Genomic DNA, 21,115 nt, shown 5'->3' with positions numbered 1-21,115 from the left:
CTATGTGCATCTGAATGAGGTGGACCTGTACTCTTGTTTCCTTTCTTCAACTAGAATCTCTTGCCTCTTTCACTTCTTCAGTTCTAAGACAACAAAAGTTAAGTCAGTTCTTATTGTCGGTTTTCCTCCTTTTCCAGGTTATATAAAAAACACAGAGAAGCTAAACTATGGGAAAGAGCATCAGTACAAGCTGACAGTAACTGCATATGACTGTGGGAAGAAGAGAGCCACAGAAGATGTCCTGGTGAAGATCAGCATCAAGCCCACCTGCACTCCTGGGTGGCAAGGTGAGTTGCAGTGTCTCTTTAGCTCTCATATCTGTTCTGAAACTTTAGTGTTTCTGAAATCTTAGTGTTCTAAAACCTTAGTGTGCATTTTCCTTTTCCCCCCATGCTAACCTGTGGGCCAACACAGGCTGGAGCAATAGGATTGAGTATGAGCCTGGCACAGGAGCTTTGGCTGTCTTCCCAAACATCCACCTGGAGACATGTGATGAGCCAGTTGCTTCAGTTCAGGCCACAGTGGAATTGGAGACCAGCCACATAGGGAAAGGCTGTGACCGAGACACCTACTCTGAGAAATCCCTTCACCGGCTCTGTGGTAAGTTTAGCTGGCTTTCCTCAGCCTGTAAAGTCTTCAGGGGAGGGAAGGGAGACTGTCAGAGCCAGAAGCGTGTATGTTTTCTGTGTGCGTTTCTTCATGTGCATCATAAACCGAAGGGACATCCTCATTCTGACGCTTTTGCTGCCTTACTGGCTGCTTACCTTGAATGGGCTTCAGGGAGTTCATAAACCTCTGAAATCAATTGCAGGTGGTATCTGAATGAAGAAATGTGAATGATAAAAATCACTTACTATTGGGCTGGGAAGGTGGCTCAGTGGTAGAGTGCTTGCCTTGCATGCCTGAGGCCCTGGGTTCAATTCCTCAGCACCACATAAGCAAAAAGAAAAAAGCCAGAAGTGGCGCTGTGGCTCAGGTGGTAGAGCGCTAGCCTTGAGCTGAATTGCTGAGGGACAGCGCCTAGGCCCAGAGTTCAGGCCCCATGATCAGACCAAAAAAAAATCACTTACTACGTACAACTTAATATCAGTGGAAAATTAAATGCTACAATGAAATAACATAAAATACTTTGTGAAAAAGCTTTGTAAAGTGTGAAGTAATAAATAATACAAATTTTTAAAAAATTAATCCAGCTGGGTGCCTGTGGCTCATGTCTGTAATCCTAGCTACTAAAGGAGGCTGAGATCTAAGGATCCTGATTGAAAGCCAGCCCAAGCAGAAAAGTCCCCCCGAGACTCTTATCTCCCTTTAGCCATTCAAAAACCAGAAGTGGCACTGTGGCTTTAAGTGGCAAAATGCTAGCCTTGAGCAAAAGAAGCTCAGGGACAGCGCCCAGACCCTGAGTTCAAGCCCCACAACTGAATAAAATAAAATTAGTCCCTAGCTGGGTGTGGTAGATCAAGCCTATAATCCAGCCATACAATATCAGGTCATATAAGGCTTATGAAATCATTTGGTGTATGACAAGACAGACACACGTTTGTCAGCTGTCTCTAGTCTGCCTGTCAGCATTTGATACTTTTTTGTATAAGTGTTCTGGTCTTGGAGCTTGAATTTAGGGCCTGAGCTTATTTATTTGTTTGTTTGTTTTTGTTCAAAGCTAGCACTTTATCACTTCAGCCACAGCACCACTTCCAGCTTTTTCTGTATGCGTGGTACTAAGGAATTGAACCCAGGGCTTCATGCATGCTAGGCAAGCACTTTATCACTAAGTCACCTTCCTAGCCCATGTATATTATTTTATGTAAATATGAAGAGGTGTTTAGGCATTATACCTTTATGATTCTTTCCTAAGACTATCCTCTTTTGGTGTCACTGTATGTGAGTGTCTAGAATCCTGTGTAATTTGTTGTATCCCACCGCATTTTAGATCTGATTTCTACATATCAGAGAGAACATGAGCCAATTGTCTCTCTCATCTTGGCTTATCTAACTTGATTTGTTCTAGGTCTGTTCATTTCCCTGCAAATGACATTATTCTTTCTAATGGCTGTGTAAAATTCCATTGTAAAATAAGTATAACATTTTTTGGATCTCCTCATCTGTTGTGGGACATCTGGGTTGTTTCCATGTCTTGGCTATTATACAGGAATGAATATGGATATGCAGGTGTCCTTATCCTGGCTCAGGGTATATGCCCAGGAGTGGTATGTCTGGGTCATAGGGAAGGTCTATGTTTAGGGTTTTTTTGTTTTGTTTTGTTTTGTCAGTTGTGGGGCTTGAACTCTAGGCCTGAACGCTGTCCCTCAGCTCTAGGCAAACACTCTACCACTTGAGCCACAGCACCACTACCAGTTTTCTGATGGTTAATTGGAGGTAAGAGTCTTACAGACTTTCCTGGACTGGCTTTGAACTGCAATCCTCAGATCTCAGTCTCCTGAGTAGCTAGGGTTACAGGAATAAGCCACCAGCACCTGGCTTAATTCCCTTATTTTTGAGGAAAAGTTAATTTGAAATAGTAAAGAGTAGCCCTGTGATAGTATGGTAATACCCATCCTTCATGTGGTTTTGAATCACTCCTCCATTGGGCATTGCTGTGGTTTCAGGGGCTGCTGCTGGCACGGCCGAGCTGCTTCCCTCTCCCAGCAGCTCCTTGAACTGGACCATTGGACTCCCTACCGACAACGGCCACGATAGCGACCAGGTATTCGAGTTCAATGGCACTCAGGCAGTGAGGATCCCAGATGGCATTGTGTCTCTCAACCCCAAAGAGCCCTTTACAATTTCTGTATGGATGCGGCATGGACCTTTTGGCCGGAAGAAGGAGACAATTCTTTGCAGTTCAGACAAAACAGGTGGGTTATGTTTCTGTACACGATGTCATTTTTCAGTGTCCACAGGATAGTGGCGGAAGCAGGTGCCTTCAGCTTCCCAAAAGCCTCCTGTTGGTCTTTATTTTGTACTGGAGACTCAATGTCCTAAGAGACATGGCATTCAGGAATTGATTAGTTTTATGCAGCAGTTATCGTGGGCCAAACTTGCCAGCTAAACCCAAGTGGGTTTGTTCTTAAACCCTGCCTTGTCCCAGCTGGAAGGTTCATTTATGCAGATAAAATTATGTCCTTAAGATCCATTAAGGAAATAGTTCTTATTCCTCCCTTGGGTCTTAAGTTGGCAATTTACCCATAGAAACTATCTTTGCAGATATGAACCGACACCATTATTCGCTCTATGTCCACGGGTGCAGGCTTATTTTCCTCCTCCGCCAGGATCCTTCTGAAGAAAAGAAATACAAACCTGCAGAATTCCACTGGAAGCTGAATCAGGTGAGCAGGTGCACCTTTGGCTCTTCAGGCTCTGTGGCCTTATGTGGATGATATATCACGGTGCCTGTCTGTGAGCCATAAGCCAACACATTCAATTTGCTGATGTCCTTCCACTGATAGTCTTTTTTTTCCATGTGGGTATTTTATACATAAAATACAGATTAAAAATTATGTGTCTTGGGGCTGGGAAGGTGGCTCAGTGGTAGAGTGCTTGCCTTTCATGCATGAAGTCCTGGGTTCGATTCCTCAGCAACCACATAAGCAAAAAGAAAAAAGCCAGAAGTTGTGCTGTGGCTCAAGTGGTAGAGCGCTAGCCTTGAGCTGAAGAGCTGAGGGACAGCGCCCAGGCCCAGAGTACAGGCCCCACGACCGGGCCCCCCCCCCCCCCCAAAAAAAAATTACGTATCTTAAATTCTAAATACTATTGCTTATTGCAGTAAGGACCATTTGCTTAAATATTAATTTATTCATTATTTATGTCTCTGGCCTTGGGCGGAGTACTGCTGGAGTGACTCTGCAGTTAAGGACAGAGTGTTTGGGGTGGGGGGGGGGGGAAGGACAGAGTGTTTTAAAATTTCAAGGAACCGGGCTGGGAAGGTGGCTCCGTGGTAGTGTGCTTGCCTTGCATGCTCAAGGCCCTGGGTTCGATTCCTCAGCACCACATAAGAAAAAAGAAAAAAGCCAGAAGTGGCGCTGTGGCTCAAGTGGTAGAGCACTAGCCTTGAGCTGAAGAGCTGAGGGACAGCGCCCAGGCCCAGAGTTCAGGCCCCACGACCGGCCCCCCCCCCCAAAAAAAAAAAAAAAAACAATAAAATTTCAAGGAACCAGTAATCTTGACATCCTAGAAACACCACACAAGGTAGTTTATGGTTTTTTTTGTTTTTGTTTTTGTTTTGTCAGTTGTGGGACTTGAACTCTGGGGTGGGGCACTGTCCCTGAGCTCTTCAGTTCAAGGCAAACGCTGTACCACTTAAACCACAGTGCCACTTCCAGTTTTCTGGTGGTTAATTGGAGATAAGACTCTCAGGGACTTTCCTGCCCAGGCTGGCTTTGAACCACAATCCTCAGATCTCAGCCATTGTAGGCGTGAGTCACTGACACCCAGGCTAGTTTATGGTTTTGACCTGAGATCACATTACATTTTTTTTAATGATGTCATGTCTTTGCAAAGCTAATTTTCCTATAGTTGTCATAAGCACTGCCCAAGACTGGGCAGATACCACATGAACAAAATGCATGGATTACAGGACATGCAGGGATAGGGGTGCCATAAACTAAGAGCCTTGTTAGAATCAGATCATTTCTTCTCTTAGGATTTTGACAAGAATGGGATCTTTGGCATTAACTTAATTTATTTGGTTCTGGAGTGAGTGAACAAAAGGCATATTGTTTAGATGTGCCTATGTTGGCTAAAATGTAACATTGTCTAAAGCAATTGCAAGCTAGATTAAAAACCCAAGCTAATGAATGAGAAGAGTATGTGATTGTAGTGAGGTGGAGTATCCAAAATTGGTTGTATTATCTCTTAGTGATGTGACTTTTTTTTTTTTAAGTTTTAGCAAGGATTTATTTTTACTGTAACAGGGCTAAAGTAGGGAAAATTAGAAAAAAGAAACATTTCCTGTTCCCCATGCAGGAAATTAGAATGAAAGAGTCTTTTTTGGGGCCAGGCAGTGGCCTAATCCTAGCTACTGAGGAGGCTGAGATCTCAGGATCATGATTCAAAGCCATCCATGACAGCAAAGACTATGAGACTGTTACTTCCAATTAACTATCACAAAAACAGCAGAAGCGGAGCTATGGCTCAGAGATAGAGTGCTAGCCTTGAGTGAAAAAGCTCAAAAACAGCACTCAGGGCTGCTTGCTTTTGATAGCCTTTTTGGGGGGGGGGGGTGACGGGGGGGTCCATGGGGTTTGAACTCAGGGCCTCAGCTCTTCAGCTCAAGGCAAGCACGCTACCACTTGACACAGCACCACTTCTGGTTTTCTGGTATTTAATTGAAGACAAGAATCTTGTGGACTTGGCGCTGGGAAGGTGGCTCAGTGGTAGAGCGCTTGCCTTGCATGCCTGAGGCCCTGGGTTCGATTCCTCAGCACCACATAAGCCAAAAGAAAAAAGCTGGAAGTGGCGCTGTGGCTCAAATGGTAGAGTGCTAGCCTTGAGCTGAAGAGCTGAGGGACAGTGCCCAGGCCCAGAGTTCAAGCCCCACGACCGGACCCAAAAAAAAAAAAAGAACCTTGTGGACTTTTCTGCCTGGGCTGTCTTTGAACCACAGTCCTCACATCTCCGCCCCCTGAGTAGGGAGGATAGCAGATATGAGCCTTCAGTGACTGGCTTTGTTAAATGTTTCTGTGTCTTCAGTTTCTTTGCCTGAATCAGGATCCAAATACAGATCGTACATGAAAATTGGTTGATAGATTATTCATGATACCCATTCACCACCAGGAAGGAATGCAGTATAATTTGAACTACAGTCTGACCTATGGGTTCTGACTTTTTTATGTGTGTATTATGTATTATGTATGTAGGTAACATATGTCCTGGGGATCCATCCAAGGGCCTTCCTTGTACATGTCATGAGCTACTATGAGTTCCCCAGTAAATTCCTATTTATATATCAACTTGAAGAAATTGACAAATTGTGCACCTTATTTTGAGATCAGAGTTGCTTTTAATTTTGATTCAGAAGAACAGTGTCTAGGTTATAATCCAAGCTACTCAGGAGGCTGAGATCCAAGGATCAAAGCCAGCTCAGGCAGGAAAGTCCATGAGACTCTTATCTCCAATAAAGCACCAGAAAACTGGAAGTGGTGCTGTGGGTCAAGTGGTAGAGTGCTACCCTTAAGCTGAAGAGCTAAGGGACAGCCTCCAGGCCCAGAGTTCAAGCCCCATGACAAAAAAAAAAAAAAAAAAAAGAAAGAAAAAAGAATGTCTAGGTAGAAGCCTGAGTCAGCTGTCAGAAGTGAGTACCCAGCTTTATGATTGAGGAACTTCCTGTGTCACACTTTTGGTGAAAAAGGACCACTTCCTGGGGTCCTGTCCTATGACAAGTGAGAGATGAATGCTGCCTGGTTTGAGATGTCCCGGTAACGATGGTGTTGATTTGTCCCTTTTTGGTGAGTTATGTTTGCAGAATACTTTGTTGTTATATTTACTTTAAAATCTTGTTTTTAGGAAAGAGATGTGCATTATGAGTAACTTGTTTCCTATTGTATTGTTCTCAGTGTTATGTCTTTGGAAGGAAAGGCAGCTTGACTTTTCCTGCTTCTCTGCCTGGGTAGGTCTGTGATGAGGAATGGCACCACTTTGTCCTCAATGTAGAATTCCCGAGTGTGACTCTCTATGTGGATGGGGTTTCCCATGAGCCCTTCTCTGTGACTGAAGATTACCCACTTCACCCAACCAAGATAGAAACTCAGCTTGTAGTTGGTGCTTGCTGGCAAGGTAAGTCATTGGCCACTGTTTGCCGTTAAATAGTGTGTCTGTTATTAGACTCTCACATAATTTACCTTCATTTTATTGATCCTTTTTCTGTGCATAGCCTTTTTAGGGCACTGATAGTGTCATATATGGATGTAAGTCCATCTATGGGCATTCAGTAAAAGTGTGTTATGGAGTAGAACATGCGACCACCTTTGACCTTTGAACCTGGGAAGGAGGGAGTGCTGCAAGAGGCAGCATGTAATTGAGGGAACTCATTTGTAAATACATCTGTGCACTGAAGTTTACAAAGGTAAGCAACAGTCAGCAATCCCCCCAAAGGCTTCAGAGCTGGACAGCTTATTAGGAACTGTCATGCTTTTAGCACACTACAGAAAGACAAGTGGGGAATATGATCCCCATCACCAAAGTTCCTTAGGGCTCTGCTACTAAATGGCAGGCTGTGTGACTGCTATTCACTTTATAGACATTATTTCCAGAAATCCTTTGAGTCCTGTGTATAGCCAAAGAAACAGAACTCAGAAATAGCGAGTCTTTGGTCACTCGGATGATGAATCACAAAGCTGGGACTAGAAACTGAAAAGCCACTGCAGCCAGGATCCCCGCAGGATCCTACCAGACCAGCGGTTTGAACATTCCCTGTAGAATAGATTCTTGTCATTGATACCAAGAATCCATTCTGGTTACCCGGTAGAATCCTGGTTACCTGTGAAATCAAATCCATGGTGCTCTGTGAACAAGACAGGAGCAGGCTTTATGGCAATGGTTGAGACCTGTACGCTGTCACGGTGTGATATAAAGTATCAGTGTGTTTGTACTGGTGACGGTTACTGCAAACACTGCCATGGTTTGTCATCTACATTTATGGCCAAAGGAGATGCTAAATATCTGAAGCTAGTGGAAGTATTAATTGTTCTCATCTAAGAGAACAGCGGAGCCCTCAGAATACCTTGAGGCTCATCATGTTCCTTATTTTGACCCTTGCACTTTACTCAATCTTCTGTCATTTCAAGGTGTCACCATCACTACCTGCACTTATTCAGCAGTCCTTTTGAATATTATTTTCTTCCTCTGGAAACATGTTGCTTTAACTTGGATTAAAAAATTATGAAGACTGAGACTTGGTGCCTCATGTAGGTAATCCCAGCTACCCAGGAGGTGGAGTTCATTCTTTGAGACCAGCTTAGGCAAACAGTTACTGTGACCTTATCTCAACAACTGGGTATGGTGGTCTCTGCCTGCGTCATAGGTAGAAGAGTTATGGTCTGAGATTGGCTGGCTGTGCGCAAAAATGCCCTATCTGAAAAACAACTGAACCAAAAAGCATGACTCAAGTGATAAAGCACCAAAGATAGTAAAGCAAGAAGAGCTGTGGGCATGGCTCAAATGGTAGAATACTTCCCAGTGAAGGGGAGGAAAGAGGAGAGAGTAAAAGAAGGAAGATAGGGAGGGTGGAAGAAAGGAAGGGTTTTTTTTGCACATGAGAAGTATATTGGGTGAATCTTTTCAACAGATGCCCAGATTTAGTTTTGGTTGGTGACACCTAACCATGAAAAAATGGGATGTGGAATCCAGACATAAGAATTCAGGAAGGATATAGAAATTTTTTAGTTGCTATTCTTAAATTTTTTAATTCAGATTTACTGCCTAGAGTAAATAATTTCTGAATAGTATTTTTAAAATAAGAATAAGCTGGGTGCCGGTAGCTTATGCCTATAATCCTAGCTACTTAGGCGCTGAGATCTGAGGATCATGGTTCAAAGCCGGCCCAGGCAAGAAAGTCTGTGAGATTCTGATCTCCAGTTAACCACCAGAAAGCTGGAAGTGGTGGTCACCTTGATCTGAAGAGCTGAGGGACAGGGCTCAGGTCCAGAATTCAAGCCCACAACCGACCAAAAAAAAAAAAAAAAGAGATACAAGTGTCAGCCTAAACAAACCTTTATATACTGGAGCTTCATGTTTTGGTTAAAATCAGCCATCATGTTCCACCCTGCCACTTTGGTTCCTGTTTATTCAGTGTTCTGCCATCAAATGGCAATTATTGTTCCTCTTCTCTCATCTCCTTTCACCTCAGCCAGAAAAATTGGCCTAAATTCCTAGACCAAATGAATACAAATTCATTCAATGTTGGTTAGCATGGAGGAGGGCGCCCTTTCCCTTCAGCGGATATGAGCCTCTTCCTAGCTAGTTCACTTGGGGAAGCTAGGCTATGGGCAGCAGCTGGGTTTCCGGGGGTGCAGTGTCAGCAGTAACCGTGTGCTAAGAGGGAATGGCAGTGGGTGTGGAAGTGGCACACCACTTTGCCTGGACACAGGTCTGACCTTGCCCAACGTGCGTCCCATACTTACTGCACAGACGGTCTGAGCAGACTGTACAGCCATCACTGGGTAGCCACAAGAGGGGAGGATTTCCCCTACAGCATGGTCCAGAACTTGTTGATGATGTTGCCCACTAGCAGGGCTTCAGACTCAGCCTGATCTGCAGCTTCTACAGGTGAGGGGTGTGGGTCCACACTGAGATGTATTAATCTAGGTGAATTCCTTGACTGGTCGGTCATTCTCCTCAGAGAAAGAACTTTAAAATGCTTTCATTTTTCTGTTACTTAAAGCTCAGACAGGCAAACTTGTTTTGAGTTTCCAAAATATGCAGATTCGCTGGGTGCTTGGGCTCATACTTGTAATCCTAGGTGCTCAGGAGATATGAGTATCATGGTTTGCAGCTGGCCCTGGCAGAAAAGTCTGAAACTCTATCTCCAAAACACTACCCAGAAAAAGCCTGAAGTGGTGCAGTGGCTTCAGTGGTAGAATGCTAGCCTTGAGTAAAAAGAGGCTCAAGGACAGTGCCCAGGCCCTGAGTTCAAGCTCCAGGACAGGCCAGAGGTGGGGGGAGGGAGGGAGGGGCAGGCAGAATATATGTATGTATGTATGTATGTACGTATGTATGCATGCATATATATATGTATGTGTGTATGCATATATATATATATATATATATATATATATGCAGACTTGTATGTCTTCCTTTCGCTAGGTGCTAGTGGCTCATGCCTGTAATCCTAACTTAACTCAGGAGGCTGAAATCCAGAGGATTGCAGTCAGCATGTGTTCGAAAAGTCCATGAGACTCATCATACAAAATAACCAGCAAAAACAAGGACTAGAGATGTGGCTCAAGTGGTAGAACACCAGCCAAGCAAGAATAAGGCCCTCAGCCGGGCACCGGTGGCTCACGCCTGTAATCCTAGCTACTCAGGAGGCTGAGATCTGAGAATCGCGGTTCAAAGCCAGCCCGGGCAGGAAAGACCGTGAGACTCCTATCTCCAATAAACCACTAGAAAACCGGAAGTGGCGCTGTAGCTCAAGTGGTAGAGCGCTCGCCTTGAGCTGAAGAGCTGAGGGACAGCGCCCAGGCCCAGAGTTCAAGCCCCACGACCGACAAAAAAAAAAAAAAAGAATAAGGCCCTCAATTCATACTCTAGTCTCACCAAAAAAAATTGTTTGAAGGCAATGTTAGTCCAGATTTTGTATCTGGTCCAGTGCTGCAGTTAAAGCTAAACCTTTCTTCCAGTGTCCTGCTTTGATAGCCTAGATCATTGGAATCGGTATGCATGCTTTTATTCACTTTATTTTGAAGCTACTTTATGTTCTGAAAGAGCATAAGAGAAGACAGAATAAAAAATACAAAAGAAGGGGCTGGGAAGGTGGCTCAGTGGTAGAGCGCTTGCCTTGCATGCCTGAGGCCTCAGCACCACATAAGCAAAAAGAAAAAAAAGCCAGAAGTGGGGCTGTGGCTCAAGTGGTAGAGCGCTAGCCTTGAGCTGAAGAGCTGAGGAACAGCGCCCAGGCCCAGAGTTCAGGCCCCACCACTGGACCCAAAAAAAAAAAAAATACAAAAGAAGCATGAGGTTTTAGATGCCCCTCTGGGGAAAGGTGATTGAGTGCGAGTTTGCATCCACATGGAACATGTCCCCAAGGACGACAAAAAAAGGGAATTTCTTTGAAAAATATTTGGGTTTCGAGTTTGGTTGCTTTAAAACTCATCTTTGCAGTCCAGTTTGAAGACCCTAACCTGTTGGTCCTTTTCTGTTGTCTTTGTCTTGCTTTTCCACAGAGTATTCAGGAGTTGAAAGTGACAATGAAACTGAGCCTGTGACTTTGGCCTCTGCAGGTTGCTGAATTTTTCCCCCTATAGTTCACTACCGTGTTTCATTTAAAGATGAGACATCAATTCATTCCACATGTTGCATGGAATGCACGAGTTGCATTTTGGCCCTGGTACCCTCAGCTGCTTCCCTGCATCGCGCTTCCCCATCACCTCATGGGATTCCTTTTCTGCCATTCTGAGCCTGCTGAAACAGGACAGAGGACTCATCATCCCATGTGCTCGTGGGGCCCTTAGTTCCTCACCGAGTCGCTCCCTGATCCCCCAGAACCCTCCCTGGCTCCTCGTGCCACTCATGCAGCCGAGCCACAAGACAAGGAAAGACTGGCTTCTAGATTTTCTGTTCTAATTGATACTTAGTTCTACACTGACATTTCCTAGACATTTCCATCCCTAGCAAAGACCATGTCCTATGCCCTTATCCGAATGAAGCATGTTCAGGGCTGGGAAGGTGGCTCAGTGGTAGAGCGCTTGCCTTGCATGCCCAAGGCCCTGGGTTCGATTCCTCAGCACCACATAAGCAAAAAGCAAAAAGTCGGAAATGGTGCTGTGGCTCAAGTGGTAGAGTGCTAGTCTTGAGCTGAAGAGCTGAGGGACAGCGCCCAGCCCCAGAGTTCAGGCCCCATGACCAGACCCAAAAAAAAAAAAAAACGAATGAAGCATGTTCAGTTTTGGGCTCTTCCTTGTAGCCTGAAGGGCCATCCTCTGGGTATTTGTTTTCCTTATGGCCTCTTCCCTTCTGTGAGAGAGATGATGGGCCTTGGAGAAGCAGTGGCTCCCTGGACATAGCGTGGAACAGGCGTTAGTTCAGTTGGTGACTTCACATCCCTGTGTTCCTGCCATGCTGGCATGGCTTCACCCGCGAGTGTGTGTTTCCAGAGTTAGGGAAAGCAGCCCACAGTGTGTGTGCTCAGCCCACCAGTGGCAGAGGTTGAAGAGGCTAGTGTTGGTAGGAAATGTTGCTGGAGTGATCTGTTCAGGGGAGTCCTCCATTGCCAGGGACTCTGATAGGATCTCTGAGCTCCTGGGCTTTAGGTAAAGATCCCAGCTCCTCTTCTCCAGGCCATGTGCATGTTCATAAACGATTTAATTTCTTCATTGCGCTTCCATGTAGAGTACAGGGCTAACGGGACTTGGTTTGAACTAACCTGCATGTCCATCCATTGAGCTGCCACCACCAGTAACACTGCCTTGACGATGCAGGAGCATCTGCGCTGCGCGCCTCACTCCTCGCTTCTCCCTCTCTTCCGAAGGTGGCGACCTACACATGACACAGTTTTTCCGAGGCAACCTTGCTGGTCTAACAGTCCGTTCTGGGAAGCTGGCAGATAAGAAGGTGATTGACTGTCTGTATACCTGCAAGGAGGGGCTAGACCTCCAGGTCCCTGACGATGGCGGCCGAGGCGTGCAGGTAACACAGCATTCACCTACACAGCGTGCACATGCCCTGCTGAGAGTCACGTGGGGAGATGCTGGGGTGAGAGGGTCATTGAGCTGGGTGTGTTTGCATCTTGGATGTTACCCTTGTGTAAGAGGGGCTCGTCTCACCTGCACTTTGCTTTCTCACATTAATTCAAATTGCTGCGGGCATGCTCTGCCACATGGGTGACATCAGCTCTGCAGCTGGAACCTTGTTCTCTTCCCCTTTCCCCTCATTGGGCATGATTTCAGATCCAAGCAAGCCCCAGTCAGTCAGTGTTGACCTTGGAGGGAGACGACATTGGAGAGTTGGACAAGGCCATGCAGCATGTGTCCTACCTTAACTCCAGGCAGTTCCCCACGCCTGGCATCCGAAGGCTCAGAATCACCAGCACTGTCAAGTATGTCTCCTCCTTTTATGCACGTTTTCACTCAGTGACCCTTGAGAAGAAAATGTGCGTACTAGCTGGGTGCCTGTGGCTCACGACTATAATAATCCTAGCTACACAGGAGGCTGAGATCTGAGGATAGCAGTTCAAAGCCAGCCTGGCCAGGAAAAGCTGTGAAACTTATCTCCAGTGAACCACCAGAAAACTGGAAGTGGCGCTGTGGCTCAAGAGGTAGAGCGCTGGCCTTGAGCTGAAGAGCTGAGGGACAGTGCCCAGGCCCTGAGTCCAATCCCCATGACTGACCAAAAAAAAAATGCACTTAGGCTTTAGGGGAAGGGGGGTTGTTCGTTTTTTGGCAGTACTGAAGTTTGAACTCAGGGTCTCAGTTCTTGCTAGGCAAGTACCCTACTTACTTGAGGCATAGCCCCAGCCCATCATTCAGACAGCAACTTGCACGTTTTGCCTGGGGCTAGCCTCTGACCATGATCCTGTGTGATCCTGCCTCACACTTAGGTTTTAAAGCATCCTTACTTCCTTTCTATAAGGAAAGGCAAGCTATCACTTGCTCCTGGGGGATTGAAAAACGCCTATGGTCAGATTGAGAAATGCATTCCTGGAGGGGAGGGGCTGCTGTCTGTCCCCTCCAGGTTCTGTGGAAGCCTGTGGTCCCACCTCCACAAACCCTTGCAGTTGCGGGTTGCAAAGCGCTGCCCCAGCCCTGACAGTCACCTCCCCTTCCCTCCTGCTTTTGGCTGGCAGGTGTTTTAACGAGGCCGCTTGCATTGAGGTCCCCCCAGTCGAAGGCTACGTGATGGTTTTGCAGCCTGAGGAACCCAAGATCAGCCTGAGTGGCATTCATCATTTTGCCCGAGCGGCTTCGGAGTTTGAGAGCTCAGAAGGGGTTTTCCTCTTCCCTGAGCTTCGGATCATCAGCACCATCACAAGAGAAGTGGAGCCTGAGGGGGATGGGGCTGAGGACCCCACAGGTGAGCGGGCTCTGCCTGGCCACGCCTGGCCCCAGCCAGAAATCCATTTGCTGCCACTTATATATGGAGCTCTTTTTCTCTGGGTTTTGGGGGGATTTTAATGTCTCAGTGCTGTGCCATGGATCTGTGTTCTAGAACCTGCTGGTGACTGGAGTCCTTATGATGTTTGCAAACCTCCCTGTGGATCCTTTCAACTTTTTCTGGGTGACATCAGGCTCTGAGGCCAGCCCAGATGGACATGATCCACACTGTTCTTGCTTGGGACTCATCAAGTACCCCATTACTTACCAGTGCTAGGGATGACACCCAAGGGCCTTGTGTGTGCTAAGTACATAATCTACTGAGCTGCACGCCCAGCCACTGGGTTCTTAGAAAGGCTTTGTAAGATTGTGCATGAGCCAGCTGTCCATTGTGTCCCGTGGCCTCTGAAAGTTTTGGTTGGACCTTTTTGAAACAGTTCAAGAGTCCCTGGTGTCTGAGGAAATCGTGCATGACCTGGATACCTGCGAGGTCACAGTGGAGGGGGAGGAGCTGAACCCCGAGCAGGAGAGCCTGGAGGTGGACGTGGCCCGGCTCCAGCAGAAGGGCATTGAAGTGAGCCGCTCGGGCCTGGGTGTGGTCTTCACAGGTGAGACGCTGGTGTGGGCCAGAGTCCAGGAGCAGATGGTAGAGGCTGCTGACCACTCGCCCCTTCGGGACAGGGAGGGGAATTAGGTACTGCTCTTTTAGGGTGGGGCTGAGGCACAGGGTGGTGCATTCCCTAGGCAGAGAAATGCCCCGACGGGCTTTACCTTTTTCCCCCACTCAGCCACAAATGTGCTCCTACCATGGCTGATCAAGATGTCAGACTTCGGCTGTCTGGGCCTTTGGGTCTATAAATATAAGCTACTCGGCACGGTTCTCCCTTCTGCCCCATAGGTGTGGACACCATGGCCAGCTATGAGGAGCTCCTGCACCTCCTGCGCTATCGGAACTGGCATACCCGGTCCCTGCTTGACCGGAAGTTCAGGCTCATTTGCTCTGAGCTAAATGGCCGCTACCTCAGCAATGAGTTTAAGGTGGAGGTGAGTGCAGGGATCTCAGCGGGAGTCGGCACTGAATGTGCTATGCTAGGCCCCGTGTTTGCTAACTCCAGGTTTTTAATTGTTGTTTGCTGGTACTCAGGGCCTTGTACTCTTGCTCAGCCTTTTTGCTCATTGTGCTCTACCACTTGAGTCACACCTCCAGCCCAGCTTTTTTGCTGGTTAATTGGAGATGGAATCTCAAAGACTTTCCTGCCCAGGCTGACTTCAAGCCAAGATCCTCTGATCTCTTGAGGCCTCCTGAGTGGCTAGATTATTAATGTCAGGTTTTAGTGTGTTTGCAGTGGCTCTGCTACAGTTCAGGCCTGTGTTGCTGGCTTCAAGTGGTGGTTTCTTGGGATTTCACGTGAAAGAAAGACATGGGGGCACCATTCTAGAAAGAACCTCCTCCAGGGAGCCAAGGGGTGTTAGCCTTGTTGAGAGTCGAAGCAGGTCCCTGGCGGGGTGAGGTGCTGATGCAGGCTCTGGCAGCGGGCTGGTCTGATCCTCCAAGGCTGCCATTCACTCTGGCTGCTCTGTCACCAGACTCTACCACAGTGTCTCCCTTGCTCACACCTCTGTGGTTTGGTGATTAGACTCAAAAGTTGTTCTTAGTGATGGACCATCTCTACTGTGACCTCAGTGGCAGCAAGGCTGAGTTCCCAAGGCTGATGAGCATTTTATTTGAGCCAAGGGGTGGTGGGTTCAGAAGGCAACAGGTAGTTGTGATTTGCTGTCTCTCATGTGGCCTGGCCTTTAGGATAAAGGAAGAAGATGCTCTACTCGCAGAGCTTCTTCAGACTCCCAGCATAGGACCTGCTTTGCTCCCTGTGCTGTATGCAGTCGCTGGATAAGACATGCCGGCCGCGCATGCGTAGGACAGCGACGGCCTCTCGGGGGTGTCATGCGTCTCAGTATGACAGTGGTTTCTTTTTTTTCTTCCCTTTTTTTTGAACGGTCATGGGGCTTGAACTCTGGGCTTGGGCACTGTCCCTGCGCCCTTCGGCTCAAGGCGAGAACTCTGCCACTTCCGGTTTTCGAGTGGTTTATTGGAGATAAGAGTCTCATGACGGACTCTCCTGGACTCTCCTGCCCGGGCTGGCTTTAAACCGAGATCCTCAGATCTCAGCCTCCTGAGTAGCTAGGATTACAGGCGTGAGCCACTGGCGCCCAGCTTTGACAGTGGTTTCTCAGCGCAGTTGTGTGGCTTGAATTCTGGGCCTCATGCTTGCTAGGCAAGCATTCTACCACTTGAGCCACACCTCCAGCCCTTATGCCTAATTTTGACCTTGGGTTCCACATTTCTGTCCAGGCTAGCCTAGATCCCTGTCCTATTGCCTCTTCTTGTGTGACTTGGCTGGCAGGCATGAGCTAGTGCCCTGGCCTCCGGTGCTTCACCCCCCACCCCCGTTGTTGTTGTTTTCTGGTCACAGATGGTAGTTTGTCTGTTCCCATCATGGTCCAGGGATCATGCAGCGCAGCTTGCCAGCTGCTGACTCAGCTGGGACACACTGGGGGGCGATGCTGGTCTCATCAGCAGTGACTCCCTTTCTCTCCACCTCAGGTGAATGTGATCCACACGGCCAACCCTATGGAACACGCCAACCACATGGCTGCACAGCCGCAGTTCGTTCACCCTGAACATCGCTCCTTCGTGGACCTGTCAGGCCACAACCTGGCTAATCCTCACCCGTTTGCAGGTAGGATAGTAGGGGAAGCTCTAGGAGCCCAAACACTGGCATCCACAGAGCGTCCAGGCAGACGCCTCATATCTGTGTCCTTGTTACTGTCACACAAGGACACAGAGCTCACCCGTAGCCACAGAGCACATGTGAGAGTTGGGCCTTCTCTTGTGTTCCGTCTAGACTCTGAAGGTCGGGCGAGGCATTCCCCCCGCGCATTCGACTTACCCCAGCTGCCAGGGTTGCTTCACCTTCCGATCTCTTCACAGTTGTCCCCAGTACGGCCACGGTGGTGATTGTGGTGTGTGTCAGCTTCCTGGTTTTCATGATTATCCTGGGAGTGTTTCGGATCCGGGCCGCACATCAGCGCACCATGCGGGACCAGGACACGGGGAAGGAGAACGAGATGGACTGGGACGACTCCGCCTTGACTATAACTGTGAACCCCATGGAGGTAGGAGCGGACGGGCTGACGGCGAGGCCTAGCCACGGCCCCTTTTTTTTTTTTTTTTGGTCCGGTCGTGGGGCCTGAACTCTGGGCCTGGGCGCTGTCCCTCAGCTCTTCAGCTCAAGGCTAGCGCTCTACCACTTGAGCCACAGCGCCTCTTCCGGCTTTTTTTCTTTTTGCTTATGTGGTGCTGAGGAATCGAACCCAGGGCCTCATGCATGCAAGGCAAGCGCTCTACCACTGAGCCACCTTCCCAGCCCGCCACGGCCCCTTTTTGTCCATGTGCCCGTGCCACATAGTCTGAGTGGCAGCTCTGCAAGGTTAGGGGTACCCCTTTTCACATGCGTGGCCCAAGACTCGGCGGCCTGTAACAGGCCTCGCGGCCTGGTAAGCGCACAGACACGCTCACACTGGGCTCATGGCTCACTGCTGCTCTATCCGCTGAAACAGTTCCTAGCAGGGAGCAGGGTACCGTCCCAGTGGAAGCGCTCCCCTGAAGCACAGCCCCCCCCCCCCCCAGCCTGTTTCACTGGAGAGTCCCTGGGGGCATTTCCCTTCCCTCATGGCGAGGAAGCCATGAGCTGGACTTAACAGTGCTGTTTGCTCGCCAGACATACGAGGACCAGCACAGCAGTGAGGAGGAAGAAGAGGAAGAGGAAGAGGAAGAGAGTGAGGACGGTGAGGAGGAAGAGGATATCACCAGTGCTGAGTCGGAGAGCAGCGAGGAGGAGGAGGGTGGCCCGGGAGATGGCCAGAACGCCACTCGGCAGCAGCAGCTGGAATGGGACGACTCCACGCTCAGCTACTAGTGCCGCGCCGGCCCCTGCTCTCTGCTTCCGCCGTCCTCCCTTCTCCAGACTCCGCCAGCCGCCCCCAGCCCAGCGGGTCCACGGTGTACAAAGTTACTTCGGCCAGCAGGTCTGCAGACCCTCCCCCTCGCTCGTCGTCCGCGTGCTTGGTGTGTAGGACCTTAGGCTACTGCCCTCTGCCTGCCCTCCGCCCAGTCACTCCGCCAGCTCTGCCAGAGCTGGAGCCTCCTCCCTGGCCGCACCTCGCTGCCACGGGGCCCCCGCAATGCAGCAGCCCCGCGTGTGGCCAGAGCCCCCCGTGTGCTGGCACCAAGCCACCGGCCCCTTCACCTCCAAGAAGCAGCAGTGACTTGGTGACAGGGTTAGACGTGCTCGCTCTCACCAGGTACCATCTGTTCTGTTCTTTTTTTTTTTTTTAAGAAAATTTTTATTTTTTCCAAACTAGTGCATGTACAAAATGGCAGAATGGGGGTTAATATGTAGATGACCAACTGACTTTTTAATATTTTGTAAATAAATAGGGATTCTATGTGTCCTTCGTGCTAGTGTAGTCCAGTATGTAGCGCTCAGAAAGCCAGGCGCAGGGGTCCCAGGGTCCCAGTCCCGCGCCAGGCCAGGCTGGAGAGGCCTGCCCACCGCCCCTCGCCCAGGCTCCTTGTGTGGTCAGGGTCACAGGCTTGGGGTGCTGCTCAGGGGACTGGGGTCCCTCTTTGGAAGCTGGAGGTGGCCAGGGCCTTGGAATTCTACCTGTTCCTGGCTTGGTGTTGGGGGAGAGAGTGGCGTAGATCCTTGGCTTGTTACACACGCCTCCCTTGCCCGGCGCCCTCTGCGTAGTAGCGTGGACTTGGTGTGCACAGCTGGTAGACGATGCTTTCCCTGCTGGCGCAGGTGTGCGTAGAGCTCACAGAGCACCGCACGTGCACACGCGCTCCCTGGTCTGTTGGGAGTCAGAGCTGGCCTGAGAGATGTGTGTTCTTCCAAAAGCGAGAGCCCGAGGCCTGAAGGTGGAGTGCTAGGCTCCCACACGGCCCCGCCTGTTCTCCTCCCCAGGCTGTATGGGACGCCCTGCCACCCATCCGAGCGGGAGCCAGGAGCCCTGCTTTGGGCTCAGTAGTAAGGTAAAAAGAGAGAAAGCAGTCAGATGTAAACCCATGCGCGCCTCGCACCGCCACAAGCGGGAGTCATTGTTGCACACCATCTGGGCCCCTCGTGGCTAGTTTTGAGGACGCGGACAGCTGTGCTGTGTTGTGTGTGGCTGCCCTTCTGTGTCCTGTCCTTGTAGCTGCTGTAGACGATGGAAAGATGCTGACGCAGAGGGGTGCTCCTGTGTCCCCTTCCACATGTGTGTATTGATGCTAGGTGGGAAGTGTATACACCACAATAAAACTTCGGTTCTAACTCCAGCCTCACCGGCTGCTTTCTGTCTTGCTTCTATTTTAACCCTGTGTTCCCTTGTTGCTGGTGGAGCCAAGAACATAAGAACATAAAAGACTTTTATTTTTCACCTGCTTTACCACATTCGAGGTTTTACAGGCCCATTTCAGCCCACAGCATCGATACAGAACTTGCCTTCCCCATACAGAAACATGACATGACATGACTTAAAAAAATAGAAAATATTCTTCTCACCAGGCGCACAGACTGCACACCCAACCCAGAAATGCCAGGGGTGTGCAGAATCTGCAGGCCGCATCAGGGAGCACCCAAACTTGAATAAATAACACGTACACGTACACGAGGCTTTTCCTGTCTCAAAGCAAGTGAGGTGTTCTGGGGAGATGCAGCACTGAGTTGTGGATCCAAGTATGGCCGCTGTGGACAAAGCAGGTACTCTGCAGTGATACCTGCTGGTACTCTGCTGGATCCCTGGCTCATCAAAATGGAGCTGGCCCTGGGCTCAAGCTGTGCGCCTGCGCCAAAGGGCAGGTGCTGAGCCCAGCAGTAAGCCAGCAGGTCCTGAGTCAGCTGCCAGTGCACCAGGAGCCCCACCGACCCATGTGTTTTGTCGGTAGTAGCACTGGGATGGAACCCAAGGCCTCGTGCCTGTTAAGCATGCTTTGGACTGGTGAACTGTGTTCTCAGCCCACTCTGGGCTTTTTGGATCCTAGGTTCAGGGCCTGTCAACAAGAGTGCATTTTGGAAGATTGAGAAGCCCAGCATCTGACCTTGTAAGGTAGCTGTGATCCAGCCCTTTGGGAAGCCCAAAGCTAGCCCTAAGCTGTGTTGAACTGAGCACTTTGAGCGGAAATGATTCCACTCACCCTCAGGCCACCCTCCTGCTATCTGATGACGCCCAGCAAGGCCTCCGGTGCAGTCTGCGGTGGCTCACTTCTCAGTGCTCTGACTGGGGACACAGGACAGTGTCCCTGCCCTGCACAAGCATGCCTTTCTATTTATGGCTGTTTGTTCCTTAAAGGTTCTCAAAAGGTTGTAAATAGTGTAGAGAGATCCGGTTCTGTCCAGCCCCTCACTAAAGCCTGCCCGAGAGGCCATTGCCCAGCAGCGATCGCACAAAGGACTCCACTGTGGCTTCCATTCACTTTGGTTTGTGACCAGGTAAGCGAAATCCACCTCCAGGCTTGTTGGAAGGGCTGGCATGTATTATTACACTTGGTGGGAGCTTCATTGTCCCCGGCTGCAGAGGTTCCGCGAGAAGTTTGGCTGTTTCCTTACCCGCAAATAAAGAAGAGGGGGGCATCCCCATATCCGAGAATCATGTCATTTCTGCTGTGAAGAGCAGGTGTCCCTGAGTCTAGAGGGCACCCCGCTTCCTTGGGAGCTGCTTGGTCAGTGGGGGACACTGAGTGGGCCACACAAAGGTGACTGCAGATGCGGTGTCCTGTCGGGATGGGAGGTACCGTGCGAGCGCCCAGGTCCAGGCTGTCCGCTGGGAGCCTGGGAAGGCTTCTCCCAGGAAGAGCGATCATGGCCAGGCTAAGATCTGGAAGACATGGGGTGACCGTCCTCATCTGAGAGGAAGGTACATCTTGAAGCGCCCAACTCACTGCCCCGCTTGAAGGTGGAGGCAGTGCCCCTTCCCTGCACAGGGTGCGTGTCCGTTTATGGCTGTTTGTTCCTTAAACATTTGGAGTCAAATAAATAACCAGTGTAAACAAAAGGCAGTTGTGAGGTTCTTTCCTATGAGGTGCAATTCGGGCTTTTAGGCCCCTTTTAGATGACTGGGGTTCCTCTCTCAAGTCCAGAGCTAGAGAGGCCCAGCGTGCGGCGGCCGGGATGGGGCCGCTATTGCCTGTTATCTTTGGACACGTTGTGCGCCATCCAGTTCACTTTGGTCTTCCAGCTCTCCCGCAGCGCTTCGTTGAACTTCACCCGGAAGTGCTTCAGTGCCTCTTCTTCCGTTTTCCCCAGGGCCAGAGAGTCCTGAGAGGAGTC

The 21,115-nt window shown here is 49.3% G+C and overlaps 2 protein-coding genes across 5 annotated transcripts in view; one reads left to right on the top strand and one right to left on the bottom strand.

Moving 5' to 3' along the window:
* Positions 1–19,125, top strand: part of Clstn1 (calsyntenin 1) — a 75,558-nt gene extending 56,433 nt beyond the window's left edge. Inside the window, exons 6-19 of the mRNA XM_042695771.1 lie at positions 138–287; positions 415–600; positions 2,607–2,855; positions 3,205–3,326; positions 6,609–6,771; positions 10,878–10,934; positions 12,182–12,339; positions 12,600–12,748; positions 13,496–13,722; positions 14,180–14,350; positions 14,641–14,786; positions 16,348–16,483; positions 16,735–16,919; positions 17,525–19,125. Of these exons, the coding sequence (XP_042551705.1) occupies positions 138–287; positions 415–600; positions 2,607–2,855; positions 3,205–3,326; positions 6,609–6,771; positions 10,878–10,934; positions 12,182–12,339; positions 12,600–12,748; positions 13,496–13,722; positions 14,180–14,350; positions 14,641–14,786; positions 16,348–16,483; positions 16,735–16,919; positions 17,525–17,722 (2,297 nt within the window). The 3' untranslated portion in view covers positions 17,723–19,125. The remainder of the gene's footprint in view (positions 1–137; positions 288–414; positions 601–2,606; positions 2,856–3,204; positions 3,327–6,608; positions 6,772–10,877; positions 10,935–12,181; positions 12,340–12,599; positions 12,749–13,495; positions 13,723–14,179; positions 14,351–14,640; positions 14,787–16,347; positions 16,484–16,734; positions 16,920–17,524) is intronic.
* Positions 19,126–19,198: 73 nt separating this feature from the next.
* Pik3cd (phosphatidylinositol-4,5-bisphosphate 3-kinase catalytic subunit delta) overlaps positions 19,199–21,115 on the bottom strand; it is a 47,068-nt gene continuing 45,151 nt past the window's right edge. For all 4 annotated transcript variants that reach the window (XM_042695767.1, XM_042695768.1, XM_042695766.1 and 1 more), the window contains exon 23: positions 19,199–21,103. In XM_042695767.1, the coding sequence (XP_042551701.1) occupies positions 20,966–21,103 (138 nt within the window). In that variant the 3' untranslated portion in view covers positions 19,199–20,965. The remainder of the gene's footprint in view (positions 21,104–21,115) is intronic.

Source organism: Dipodomys spectabilis, unplaced genomic scaffold, assembly GCF_019054845.1.
Source record: "Dipodomys spectabilis isolate Male_0828 unplaced genomic scaffold, ASM1905484v1 ptg000188l, whole genome shotgun sequence".
Lineage (NCBI taxonomy): Eukaryota > Metazoa > Chordata > Mammalia > Rodentia > Heteromyidae > Dipodomys > Dipodomys spectabilis.
Note: the sequence above shows the minus strand (reverse complement) of the source record. Positions and strands in the feature narration are given on the sequence as shown.